We start from the raw sequence: 15,000 nt of genomic DNA, 5'->3' as shown, positions 1-15,000 counted from the left end.
TACACAGACACACAGACACGGACACTGACACAGTGTCCCTCTCATGTCCTCCCTATTGCCTCCATCACCCCTCCCTCCTTGACATCCCCTGGTTATAGGAGTGCGTATGGGTTGTGGAGGGTGTCAGAGCCAGGCTCCAGACACTTCACAGTGGAGGACTGTCAATGGAGGGAGGCAGGAGTCTGGAGGCTTGAGGCAGATTCGAGTTACATCAGAGAGCGGGTTCATCAGAGTCGTACATCATCTGTAGCCAATGAGGACACGGCCCTACGGGGGTGGCGTATAGCTTGACGGTCAGAGCTTGTGACAAGGTCTACATGGCTGAAGGGCGGGAAGGCTGGGCCGGGTCAACGCTATTCATCCAAACCCGTAGTCGTGTCCACGGCAGACACATAGGACACGCCTCCTATCTTTGAGTCCCTGTCATACGAAGACACTTGCATCATAACTCGTTAATAACGCCTTAGCAGACCAGATGTTGATCAGCCCGGACGCCCCCCCCGCCCTTCCCACACACACACACACACCCCCACCCCCACAGTCCTCACCTCAAACTTCAGTCTGAGCTCCTCGTTGCCGTCGTCTTCCTCTGATATGGGCACGTTGTAGTACTCTCCCTCCTCCTGGTTCAGCATCTTATACCTGTAAGACATCATCACCTGGTGACTGGAAGCAAGGAGAGTGAGCTCCTGAGTTTTTTGCAGTTTTTTGCCTTGAATTGTAGGATTTTTTGATCAGATCGCAGAGCGTCTGGTTGACTAGCTACAGAGGCTGGTTCTGAGACGGTGGGACCTTTGGGGGTGACCAGGGACTCTCGTGGGGCCGTGATACAAATCTGAACCAAGAGGAGCTAAAGAGCTAAGTGCTAGTTTAACATTAGCTTGTTCAAAAAAGGCAACTGATAACTCTGATGTCATAATGGAGGCCCAAGCCATTTTCAACCAAGAAGCATTTTTCAAATGTGAAGATGAGCTTATAATACTATATCTATATTAGACTTACCTAAAGATTGTTTACAAACTGGGGAAGCTACACTGACACCTGGAAAACAGTGAACCAGAGTGAGTACTGCTTTATAACCTGGATACTAAAGGACAGCCTGCAACCTCAATAACCTTGAGGTGTGAAGAGGAACGGTGTGAAAGCCTTACTTGTACATCAACAATGGAAGCAAAACGTCATATTCCAGAGCTCCACATCCTCTCCACATGTGCAAATTCCTCTAATCCTTCCCTGGACTCTACACACCTCCACACAGAAGCCATCAAAGTAGAGTTTCCAACAAAAATTACAAATGAATCTGCAAAGAGGAGCTCCTGGTGAGCAGTCCAGAGACATTATTTGTTGACTGTATGAAAAATGGAAACAAATCAAACCTCATTTTCCACACCAACCATCCCCAGGCGTGGCACGCTGCCATAATAGACCACTACTCCTCTGTCATAAAAGAAGGTTTTAGTTGTGGATGGAGACTACGAATAAATTCAGAGGATGAACAAACAATTATAAACGTATACAAAAAAGGAACAGTGATGATCCAGGGCAATCTGAACCACTTTGAGGAAGACATTCTCAGAATCAAAGAGAGAGCACAGGAGAAGACAATCCACTCTGGTGACGACACCCCCACCACCCCCACCCCCACCCTCACCACAGGCCAGCTGGACATCCTACCTCCAGCTGATAACATCACAAAAACACCCCAAGTAAAGAGTCATCCTCCCACCAAAGAGTCCTATTCACTCTCTGAGTTTAGAGACAGATTCACACTGTTGGAGATAAAGCAAGTGGAGATGGAACACACACTCAACACACTCCAACCTGGGCAGACAACAGTCCAGAACAAGAACAACTCCCCAACCAGACTCAGGTCCGTGGAGGACGCGGTCAACATGGCTCTACACCATGTCCTGGAACATCTGGACACGGCCGGGACCTACGCCAGAATCCTGTTCGTTGACTTCAGTTCGGCGTTCAACACTATCTTGCCACCCATACTGGAGTGTGGGCTCTCTGCACTGCAGGTGCCTGACTACACCTGCAGGTGGATCACAAACTTTCTGTCCAACAGGACCCAGCGGGTGAAGCTCAGGAAGTCCATCTCTGAGCTGAGGACCATCAGCACCGGTTCCCCGCAGGGCTGCGTCCTGTCTCCCCTCCTGTTTTCCCTCTACACCAACTGCTGTACCTCCAGCCACCAGTCGGTCAAGCTCCTCAAGTTCGCGGACGATACCACCCTGGTAGGGCTCATCTCCAGGGGGGATGAATCTGCTTACAGGAGCGAGATTGACTTGGTGGTCTCCTGGTGCACCCGGAACAACCTAGAGCTGAATGCTCTTAAGACAGTGGAGCTGATAGTGGACTTCAGGAGGAACCCACCCCCTCCCTCTCCAATCATACTGGGAGGCACTCCAGTCACCACAGTGGAGTCATGCCGCTTCCTTGGGGTGACAGTCTCTCGGGACTTGAAGTGGGGGCCCAACATCGACGCCCTCACAAAAAAGGCCCAGAAGAGACTGTTTTTCCTGAGGCAGCTCAGGAAATTCCACCTTCCAAAGACCACGCTGGTGAACTTCTACACGGCCATCATTGAGTCCATCGTCACCTCCGCCATCATCATCTGGTTCCCCGCTGCAGCGGCCAAGGACAAGGCCAAGCTGCAGCGGGTGATACGCTCGGCGGAGAGGGTGATTGGCTGCCCTTTGCCCCCCCTTGAGGTCCTGTTTAAAAGTAGGGCTTTGGGGAGGGCCAGGAAGATCATGGCTGACCCCGCACACCCAGGACACGGTCTCTTCGCCCCGCTCCCCTCAGGCAGGAGGGTGCGGTCCCTAAAAACTGTGAAGGCCCGACATACACACAGCTTTTTCCTCACAGCCATCCGGCTCCTAAATGCCGCTGGCCCCCCCCCCCCCCTGACCTGACCCCTATCTATCTACCCTCCCTCCACCCCCACCCAGAGAGCTTTGGACTGTCTGGATATGAACACTTGAACACTTGATCTCTGCACTTTATATTTATATTAATTATGACTCTTGCACTTTGATGTTGGTTTGCACTGTCTTGTCCTGTCTTGCACCTGTCCTGCTGTAAACCGTGCTCCATTGTCCCAAACCAAATTCCTAACATGCTTACATGTCATGGCAATAAAGTCTTCTGATTCTGATTCTGATTCTGATTCTGATTCTGAGTCACTCAGAGGGGGAGAGAGGCTTGTCTGCTCTCTGGACTGTGGTGAAAAAACTCCAAGTCAACGAAGAGGCTTCCAAGCAGGAGATAAGGCAACTCAAAAAAGAGGTGCGAAAGCTCAAAGAGGAAGTGAGAATGCTGACCAACGAACAAACTGTGAAAGAGCCATCCATCCCCTCACAGGACCCAGCAGAACAACAGGATCAAGATGACAACACCAGCCAACCAGGACCACCTCCAAACCAAGAGCCACAAATTCAAGTGCCCCCTTCTCAATCAGACCCCATTACCGAACCTCAAAATCCCCAAATTATACTCCTCATAGACTCAAACGGGAGATATGTGGAAGAGCAAAAACTCTTCCCAAAACACAGAGTTCTAAAACTAAAGTGTCAGGATACCAGTCATGCAATGGAGCTGCTGACAGAGGAGCACCTGGGGTCCCCCAGCCACATCATCATTCACACTGGCACAAACGACCTGAGGAAGCAGGGAGAAGAGGTGGCCAAGTCCATCAAGGGAGTGATAACCAAGGCCTCCTCCACATTCCCTCACGCGAAGGTAGTCATCTCTACCCTGCTACCCAGGTGGGACTTCCACCCAGCCTTCGTCAAAAACATAAACGCTGAAATATCCAGAGAGTGTGCAATGAAGCAAAATGTATACTTGGCGGCCCACCCCACCCTGGACGAGTACAGTCTATGACCAAGTGCACATCTTCAAGGCAACAGTCCCCATTTTTGCAAAGACCCTGAAGGACGTCGCACTAGACCGCAGACCGAACACATCCTACAGGAGCAACAGAGAGACCATCAGACCACCACCTCACACAGACCATCATCTAGACGACCTGCTGCATCCAGAGAACACCCTGCTGCATCTAGAGGACACCCTGCTGCATCCGGAGGACAGACTGCTGCATCCAGAGAACACCCTGGTGCATCTAGAGGACACCCTGCTACATCTAGAGGACACCCTGCTGCATCTAGGACACCCTGCTGCATCTAGAGGACACCCTGCTGCATCTAGAGGACACCCTGCTACATCTAGAGGACAGCCTGCTACACCCAGAGGTCTCCCGGCTGCACCAAATAGACACCCTGCTGCACCCCAGGCCAGGCCCACCCCGCCCCTGCCATCCCCATACCACACATATGCGCAGGCTGTGAACAGAAGAAGCCCAAAACCTACACCTAGCAGAGCCCCACCCTACGACCTGAGCATACACCAGATGCTCAGTGAGCTCTACGCAGTCATGGTCCGGGACTAAAACCATTAGAACAAAAACAACATGGAGTACAAATCTTTAACAATTTCATCCTGGAACATTCAAGGTCTGAGGTCGACTGCCTTTGGCATTAAGAGCAGAAACCCAGACTTCACGAAAGAAATTTCAAACACAGACATAATTATCCTACAGGAGACATGGTATAGAGGAGATGGTCCCACTGGCTGTCCCGCCAACTATAGAGAGCTGGTAGTACCATCCACCAAGCTACCTGGGATCAGACAGGGACGAGACTCGGGAGGTATCCTATTATGGCACACGCCAATCAAAACAGGAGCTTTCTACATATGGCTAGAAATAAATAAGGAACTTACCTCAAGCGAGAAGAATACCCTCCTGTGTGCTACATACATCCCCCCAATTGAATCCCCATATTTTAAAGATGACATGTTCTCCATCCTAGAGGAGGAAATTAACAATTTCCAGTCCTGTGGTCACATTGTAGTCTGTGGAGACCTCAACGCCAGGACAGGACGAGAACCTGACACTTTCAGCACACAGGGTGACAAACACCTACCAGGAGGTGGTAACATCCCCTCCCCAATATGCCCCCCCAGACACAGCTACGACAAGGCAACAAACAAACATGGGTCACAACTCTTACAGCTCTGTCGTTCACTGGGACTGTACATAGTCAACGGTAGGCTTCGAGGAGACTCCTATGGTAGGTACACCTACAGGTCATCTCTGGGTAACAGTACAGTAGATTACTTCATCATTGACCTTAGCCTGGTGTCTCTCAGAGCGTTCACAATCAGCCCATTAACACCCCTGTCAGACCACAGCAAAACCACAGTCTACCTGAACAGTTCAACACCCAATCATGAAGTAGTAAAACCTACCAAACTACACACTATTAAAAAATACTACAAATGGAAGGAAGGTAGTGTTGAAACATATCAAAACGCGATTAGACAACAACAAGTTCAATCACTATTAGACCAGTTCCTGAAAAAAACCTTTCAATACAACAGTGAAGGTGTAAACAAGGCAGTAGAACACCTTAATAATATATTTGACCTTTCAGCCTCCTTATCTGACCTAAAGGCCTCAAATAGAAAACCCCCCAGAAATAACAACAATGACAAATGGTTCGACAACGAGTGTCAAAACCTCAGAAAGGAACTAAGGAACCTATCAAACCAGAAACATAGAGACCCAGACAACCAGAGCATCCAGGGAGACTTTGAGGACTTGACCAATGTCGAAAGGCTACCATATCTGCTGGGTGAGGTACAGCAATGTGCAAACACAGCAGCAAGATGTGTTAGCTGCTGTGATAGAAAAAGGCAATCAAATGGGCTAAAACCACCATAAGAATTGAAATAAGTTTTATTTCATTTATTTATTCCAGTATGTAATCTATTTGTAATCTATTTATTTGTAATCTAGTATGTAATCTATTTATTTATTCTAGTATGTACATGTATGTACATTACATTATTTTTGTTTTTTATCTTCACACTTCACATGCTTTGGCAATGTAAATGCATGTTTCCCATGCCAATAAAGCCCTTAAATTGAAATTGAGAGGGAGGGAGAGAGAGAGAGGGAGAGGGAGATAGAGAGAGAGAGAGAAGGAGAAAGAGAAAGAGAAAGAGAGAGAGAGAGAGAGAGAGAGAGAGAGAGAGAGAGAGAGAGAGAGAGAGAGAGAGAGAGAGAGAGAGAGAGAGAGAGAGAGAGAGAGAGATTGATGATTGAATCCAACCATATTGACTGAGACCCGGCTCACTATTACAATGTAGGTTCTCCCAAGCTGTCCCTCCCCCCCTCCCCCATCTCATAGTTTGATGTCAAACATTAAAACAACAATAACAAACTACTAGTTCCTCTGGCCCTAGTCCCTCTGACCCAGTGTCACCCCTCCCTCCCTCCCTGTCCTCCCTGTCCTCCTTTCCTTTCCTTCCCTTCCCCCTCTTCTATCCCAGAACCACAGTATCACCCTTCCCTCTCCTCCCCCTCTCCTCCCCCTCTCCTCCCCCTCTCCGCCCCCTCTCCTCCCTCTCCTCCCACCCCCCCCCCTCCTCCCCCTGCCCCCTCCCTCCTCCTCCTGACTCCAAGTCTCTGCTGTAGGCCCCAAGTCAACAAACACATGCCTATTTATGACCAGGGGGCATATGACATATGACAGGGGGCATATGACAAGGCACCTCACAGGGGTGATGGTCAGTGGAGTGGAGCTGGGAGATTCAGGACTAGGGCTTGTTGTTTTACAAATGTATGAACTGGATTTATATGGCCAAACGTGTGTGGACACCCGAACATCACACCCATACGTGCTTGAAAAAACGATGAAAAACTGCCTCAGACCATAATTGTGTCCACATACTTTTGGCTATGTAGTGTACAAGGAACCAAAGGAGTCATAAGTATCAGATGCAGGTGAACAAAAAAAAAGAAAAAAGAAAAGGACAGTACCACTTCCTTATACAGTATTCCTTATCAAAGTTTTTTTTATTTTTTTTTATTCTTTTTAATTATAAAAGTCTATTTAAAATAAATGCTGACTATAGTGGCATTACTTAAAATTAATGATGGCTCATTCCCCGACGTTCCGGAACAGAATGTGGAACACACTGCCCTTTGGAATGTGATGGCGGTGCCAGCCGTGCCATTCATTTTGCTGAACAAGCAGGGGACAAAAAGAAGAGGAAGAGCCCCCCCCCCCCTCCCCAGCAATGTACTGTAACCCTTACCAGCCATTGACAGGGTTGTTGATCAGCTCTGAGACACCGAAGGACAGGGATCCCATGAAGTCGTTCCTGGTGGTCCTGTCCCAGTCCCACACCTCCACCGACAGGCGGCGGTCCTTATCAGTGCCCTTCAGCTTGCTGGACGACACATCCACCACATGGATGGGGTTAGGGTTAGGGTTACCCACAATGCACAGCCAGTTCAGATTTTGTTTGGGATGTTGTGTACAATTCTAGTAGATCTCTAAGTATTCTTTAATTATTCGATTAATTATATTAATTCCTTCCCTTCCTTCCTTCCTTCCTCTCACTACTGTTCCCAGGTCAGGGTGAAATTACATTTGACATTTTGGTAAAACAATTTATCCAAAGCGACTTGTAACAAGTACATTTGTCTAAAGCAAGTGAATCATCTATACAGCAGTCATAATAATAATAATAATAATAATAATAATAATCATAATAATAATAATAATAATAATCATAAGCATAACCATAATCATAATCATAATAATCTATGCTAGGACCAGGTGCCGTTGGCAGTGACAATGTTAGAGGAAGGAAGGATTACTGTGTGTGTGTGTGTGTGTGTGTGTGTGTGTGTGTGTGTGAGTGTGTGAGTGTGTGTGTGTGTGTGTGTGTGTGTGTGTGTGTGTGTGTGTGTGTGTGTGAGTGTGTGAGTGTAGTTAGCCATGACTCACAAGTTGAAGGTCTCATTCCAGATGGGGTTGAGGTTGGAGCGGATGGTCTTGGTCTTCTGCTTGGTCTCGTTCTTGGGGTCGGGGATCAGCTTGAGCTTCACGTAGGGGTCCGACGCCCCGTTGGGATCCATGGGGATCAGGTTACGACCCTCAGCCACTGATGGGGAAAAAAACAACAAACAAAAAGTTGAGATTAAAAAGTAGAATTTTAGACAAAGACAAAACTTTGAGACAGGGCTTTGAGGACAGTACCATGGGTTGTACTGTGACTCGCTTTGTTCAAAAGACAACAGATAAGTGACCTTTCTGTAGTTGCCTGGCGCGAGAAAACCCAATGAGGGATGTCAAGATGAGCACTACACCTGACTTTAAACCTGCTACACCTAAACATGCTACACCTAAACCTGCTACACCTAAACCTGCTACACCTAAACCTGCTACACCTAAACCTGCTACACCTAAACCTGCTACACCTAAACATGCTACACCTAAACCTGCTACACCTAAGCCTGCTACACCTAAACCTGCTACACCTAAGCTACACCTAAACCTGCTACACCTAAACATGCTACACCTAAACCTGCTACACCTAAACCTGCTACACCTAAACATGCTACACCTAAACATGCTACACCTAAACATGCTACACCTAAACCTGCTACACCTAAACATGCTACACCTAAACATGCTACACCTAAACATGCTACACCTAAACATGCTACACCTAAGCTACACCCACACCCAGAACCACCTGGAGAAGAACCACTGAACAAGAGATGGAAGCGGAAGGGCTGTCACGGCAACAACTGGATTGGAGAGCACAAGCACAGAGAAGATGGGGGAGGGGGGGTTCACCGATGGCCTACGCTCCCTAGGGAATTTAGACTCTGCTACACCTAACTTTGGACTGTGTTTTGAGCTTCACTCAGACCACAACATAGAGAAGGACAGCAGATTAATTAGAAGATGGAAGCTGTTCTTCTGGACAGCCTCTCTCTCTCCCTGTGGTCCTGTATTTAACTGTGTGTTCAGTAAACAGCCCTTCAGACACCAGGGGACATTAACACCCCATTAGCACTCTGGCTCCCACAGCGTGGAGCACAGCCAACCTCCTATTGTACACCAACACACACACACACACACACACACACACACACACACACACACACACACACACACACACACGCACACGCACACACACACACGCCACATCCACATTGGCATACTACATAGAATGCATGGTCAGTACAGTGCTAACCTGCCTCACCCTGTATGGTAGTAGGCTAGTGGATGTTGTGGAACAGAGCCATACCATAGATAGCTCTTCAGCCTGTCACTCAAACACTGACCCTCTCACTAGGGCACAGAGGTGATAATGCTCCAGTGACCTCTGACCTGGAAGTAATACAGATAAGCTACTGTACTGCTGTAAGACAACAGAGTCTCTCTGACAGTTCCTATTGTGTTGACGGTTGGGTGACGTTGTGGTATTCATGGAATTAGAACTGAGTGACTGGGTGAGTGCTAATGTGAGTGTGAGTGTGAGGGTGTTTGCATGTGCTAGTGTGTGTGCATATACAATAGGGGAAATATGTATTCAACACATCAACGAATTCAACATATTTCACATGAAATTTCAACCAGACATTGGTATTAACTCCATACAATTACACAGCTAAAGCAATCGATAAAAAAAGCTATGAGCAATAAAGGGGAATGACACAGGAAAGAAGTATTGAACACGCTAACTGAAATGTATTAAATACTTGGTGGGGAAGCCTTTGTTTCCAATGACAGCTTCAAGACACTAACACAAAAAAACTAATCTCTCACAGTGATCAGGTGGGATTTTGGCCCATTCTTCAACACAGACAGTCTTTAAATATTGAAGATCCCAGGGGCCCCGCTGGCGAATCTTGGTGTTCAGTTCCTTCCACAAATGTCCTATTGGATTTAAGTCTGGCGATTGACTAGGCCAATCCAACACCTTTATTTTCTTACTCTTGAACCAATTGAGAGTCTCCGTTGCAGTATGTTTTGGATCGTTGTCCTGCTTGAAGATCCACCCGCATCTCATCCTCATCATCCTGGTGGATGGGCAACAAATTCCTCTCAAGAATAATTTCCCAGTACATGGCTCCATTCATCTTCCCTTCAATGATTTGGATTCTACACCAGTACCACGTGAAGGGAAACAGCCCCAGAAACAGCTATGGTATTTTTAGGATCATACGCAGAGCTATCCTCCAAACACGTCGTATTGTCTCGGAGAAGCTCGCTTTTTTATCTCATCTGACTAGACAACATTCTCCCAGTAATCTACAGGTTGTTGTTCTGTATCAAACTTCAAACGAGCTTCGCTTCGATTCGTGTTCATGCGCTTGCGTGTGCGTGTGTATATAATATACAGCGTATGTGTGCAGTCCTCTTAGTCTTTCTACCGCGGTAACCAGGCCTCAAGCGAGTGCTATAGTGTGTCATTACAGCATCTCACACCTCATGTCCCAGGAGATGATGGTTATCTGTCCTCTATGAATAGACGCACAGGCCGAGGGGACCTCATGAATATTCATAACATTGCCAGATGAACAGGTGTGTTATTATAATGTGTCTAGGCGGCTGCGGGGGCACTAAAGAAACTATCACCATCGTTTTCACTTCTATTCCTGGTATGCCTACATCGCTACAGTGCCTGTAGTACAGTAAGCACACATACGCATGCACAGTCATGTAACTATCTATATATACACACGTTACATACTTTACATGATGGTATTTGTGCACAATATTGCATATACTGTACATATTGTGACAGAAAACATACATTGACCCAAACAGATGGCGGGCTGACGCACAAGCCATGTTTCCATATACAGTATGGATAAACAACATTGTTTCTGCGGGTGTTTTCACGTGGCAGGCAGAAGACCAAACCAGAGAGTCAAGGTGAGCACGGTGACATTATCATACCTGAATCATTCTTCAAGGACTCGTCTTCCAATTCTAACTGTCACAATAGAAAGGTTATGTTTTGAATATTTAAAACTTTCAAACCAAAAAAAGGTGTATGCAAAGCAACCAGTGTGACCTTTGCCAAGCTGCGTCAAGTTTTGATTCCGTGGGCAGTGTGTGTGTGTGTGTGCATGTAGGTGTGTGTGTGTGTGTGTGTGTGTGTGTGTGTGTAGGGGTTTGTTAGCGTGCATACGTGTGTGTAGGGGTTTGTTTGTGTGCGTGTGTGCGAGTGTGTGTGTGTGTGTGTGTGTGTGTGTGTGTGTGTGTGTGTGTGTGTGCGTGTGCGTGCATGCGGAACCGCAGTTGAATATTCATATGCAAAGATCAACAACATTGCATAGTCCTTTTCAAGAATTCACCTGAATCAAGGTTATTAATGAATGTGAATACTCTCTGCACAACAACAACTCTTCCCTTCCCAAACTGCATTTCCAGTAGCAGCCAGTAGGAGGCACCCTCAACCCTGTTATGGTGGTGTCTCTGTCTGTCTGCGCTGACGGCTTCAACTTCTCTCAGTTCAGTGGATCACATTCACCTCTCAGCCACCTGATGATCTGGGCTCTGCACCCTCACAGTGAATGCTGTTCTGTATAACTTGAATGGATCTTTTAAAGCAGACACCTCTTTGTGTGTGTGTGTGTGTGTGTGTGTGTGTGTGTGTGTGTGTCTGCCTGTCTATTACTGTGTGTGTGTGTATACCTCTGGGTGTGTCTGTGTGTGTGTGTGTGTGTGTGTGTGTGTGTGTGTGTGTGAGAGACTGAGTCCTCTTTGTCCACCGATCAGCACACACTGAGACATGCATGAAGGAGAAGCCCAGCGTCGCCTGGATACGTGAGTCTGCAGGGCAGCCTCCTCCTTCACAGATAACTTTGTTTGTCACATAACGATTTACTGTTGGCCTTGTCTGAGAGGGGACGTTACACCGTGTGCCAGAGGGAACCACACAGGACTTGTGTCAGATGACGTGAACTGAATTTGTATTGGCTTTGGTGGGTCAACGAGAGATACAGAGGTTCTGCGCTTGGCTACAGTGTGTGAGTTTCCTCACCCCCTGCATCATGGATATGGATGTTTCTCAGCTTTTACAGCAGTAATCGAATGGTTCTTTATCGGTCTTGACATTTTGGTCCTCATCACATGACACTGATGTGTTGTGGACGTTGGTAAGGGAGGTGGGGTACAGTATGGGTGTAAAGCCAGTAACAGAGTTTTTTTTTTTTTTTTAAAGGAGTTTACTTTACGGGCTTTAGAATACAAGGTTTTTTTTTTTTTTTCGAAACCTTGGTTACGGAGAAGGGGTGGGTCTGTTAGTTTGTCTGTAAGTAAACAAAGCTTGGGGTTAGCAGGAGGGAGAGGGAAAGGGCGTGGGCAGGACGGTAGAGTTGTCAGAGTGTAAGCTCCTCAATGTATGCTTTGTTAGTGAGTGTGTGTGTGTGTGTGTGTGTGTGTGTGTGTGTCTGTGTGTGTGTGTGTGTGTGTGAAAGCGGGTGTGCCTGGGGGGGAGAGAGAGAGAGAGAGAGAGAGAGAGAAGAGAGAGAGAGAGAGAAAGAGAGAGAAGAGTATGAAGCGGTAATAGCCTTCATGCAGAGGGAGAGTGGTGTGGAGTGTCTAAACAGCAGAGGGAACGTCAGAGTCGTGCTTGGAGGGGAGGCGGGACAGGGAGGGAATACCAATGACACGTCTCCTAGGAGTCTACCAGGAGGAACTAAGACATCAACACCAAACTGTTCATAACTGTTCTCAGACTGGGAGCCCCTGCTGAGTGGAGGGAGGGAGAGAGGTAGGGGGGAGGGAGGGCAGGAAGGAAGGAGGGAGAGAGCGATAGTGTGTGTGTGTGTGTGTGTGTGTGTGTGTGTGTGTGTGTGTGTGTGCATGTATGTGTGTGCATGCGATCTCTAATAAGTCACTTTGGATAAAAGCGTCTGCTAAATGGTGTAAAAAATGTAATACTAGTGTTTATGCATGGTGGAGATAGCTGATGTGTGTGTGTGGTGTGTGTGTGTGTGTGTGTGTGTTTTGTTTCAAATGTATGTATTTATATGCCTTCCCTGTAGCAGAACTCTTTAAAACTATCAACCTAAACCTACACTGAGTGCAGAACACACACACACACACACACACACACACACACACACACACACACACACACACACACACACACACACACACACACACACACACACACACAATCCTCTCTTCTGAGTAAGAGCCACCTAACCTCTTATGGGCTAAGGTAATTTCACTTCCTTGGGCAAATATTCAATTTACCTCACAGCAGCCCTCCACCATATCCTCCCATCCCACTGCCCTACCTTTCACATTCCACTGTGTGTGACCGACTGAATGAGAGCAGCAAAACGACTGAGAGTCATTAGACTAACTACATTCATGAGCATAGATTACTTTTTCCTGCTATGACTAGTGGATAGATGATTCACTTACTTAGTCAAATGTATTGATTGTAAGTCGCTTTGGAATAAGGTGTCTGGTAAATGCCAAACATTTTAAACGTTAAATCATTTGCAGAATCCACAATTTGCCTGTACAGCATCATGGATGAAGTCCCTGACTTAATCACCGTGTCTCATTTCAGCTTTGGCTGGTTATGACAACCGAGGGATGACTCAGAGGACTCTGCTACAGTGGCCCGATGGGGTCATTAACCAGATTCAGGAGGTATTTATTTGGGAAGGAGATTATGCTGAGAAAACAAGTGCGAGCCCCAGGGGAGGGGAGGTGAGATGGTGACAGGCTATGTCTGGCACTAAGTCAACTGAATCCACTTTGTTGACTATTTGCAAATGGGTTATTGGAATGTAATTGAAAATAAAGTGGAATCTAATGAAATGTAATGTGTGTGTGTGTGTGTGTGTGTATTCATTGTGTTTGTTTCTCATAAAAATCAACTGTTAGGGATTCTGAGAGCTCGTCAAAAACTAGCCATTCTAGCACTAGCACATACAGTATCTCATTGATTGACTGATTAAATGATCGGTTGTAACGTGATTGACAGCACACCACACACAGGCCCTATACTGAGCTGTTCCTCTGTTGACGAAACCCAACACTGAAGCCCTACTGAATGCAGAAGACCCTTTATTGAACTCAGGTGTCTGTAAAGGCGATTGTATCTATGGGATTCCACACAGGTAGCTCAGTTGTCAGCGCATGACGTTCGCATGGGTTCGATTCACCCTGGGGCCATATATACTGAAACATGTATGCACTCACTGCACTGTAAGTCACTTTGGATAAAAAGCTCAGCTAAATGGCATGTATTATTATTATTATTATTATTATTATTATTATTATTATTATTATTATATCACACAGCACGCCTATTGAACTGACCCAGAGCCATAGGCTATACTTAAGCGGTATGTAACTTAGAGAATACCTCGTCAAACAGAACTACTGTACCTCAAGATGTCTGCCATGTAAAGGTGCTCTGATCCCTCTGTGTCAATCCTGCTAACACGCAGCCTACAGAGGGGAAGCAGGCCTGTTTGTTCTACACCACAGCAGCCTGCTCTGCTCTGAACTCCAGAGACTAGAGGAAGACGGGAGAGAAAGAGAGAGGGAATAGAAAGAGAGAGGGATCGGACGACTCTCTGAAACGGAACCGAAAGAGAAGGGGTGAAGAGACAGAAAGAAAAGGAGGAGGATGAGGAGAGGTGAAATAAAGAAAAAGGAGAAGAGAAAACCAGTGATGCAATGATGGAGACCAAAGAGTTGGGGTGTGTGTGTGTCTGTGTGTGTGTCTGTGTGTGGGGGGGGGGGACGGGGGGGGAGGGGGGCAGTATGATGTAGGGTCAGTACAAATGAAAAGGGGGCAGAAATGCAGCTAGATGTAAAAGGAACAGGGAAAATAGGAGTTGTTGTTGAATAATAATAATAAAAAAATGGTTCAATACAAAAGTTTAGAGAGAGAGGGGGAGGTGGAGGAGAGAGCCGGAGACAAAAAGAACATGAAAATGACTTTCACTTCTGTTTACTTGGACACAAACAAAGAGGACGGCTAGAGAGAGAGAGAGAGAGAGAGAGAGAGAGAGCGAGAGAGAGAGAGAGAGAGAGAGAGAGAGAGAGAGAGAGAGAGAGAGAGAGAGAGAGCGAGAGAGAG

The 15,000-nt window shown here is 46.9% G+C and overlaps 1 protein-coding gene across 1 annotated transcript in view; it reads right to left on the bottom strand.

Moving 5' to 3' along the window:
- Positions 1–15,000, bottom strand: part of prkcaa (protein kinase C, alpha, a) — a gene marked incomplete at its 5' end in the record, with an annotated part of 146,421 nt that overhangs the window by 51,967 nt on the left and 79,454 nt on the right. Inside the window, 3 exons of the mRNA XM_080522814.1 lie at positions 549–642; positions 7,171–7,305; positions 7,869–8,025. Of these exons, the coding sequence (XP_080378940.1) occupies positions 549–642; positions 7,171–7,305; positions 7,869–8,025 (386 nt within the window). The remainder of the gene's footprint in view (positions 1–548; positions 643–7,170; positions 7,306–7,868; positions 8,026–15,000) is intronic.

The sequence above is a fragment of the Nansenia antarctica genome (genome assembly GCF_963989245.1).
Source record: "Nansenia antarctica genome assembly, chromosome: 2".
In the NCBI taxonomy this organism is placed as follows: domain Eukaryota; kingdom Metazoa; phylum Chordata; class Actinopteri; order Argentiniformes; family Microstomatidae; genus Nansenia; species Nansenia antarctica.
This window is presented reverse-complemented; position numbering and strand designations above follow the sequence as displayed.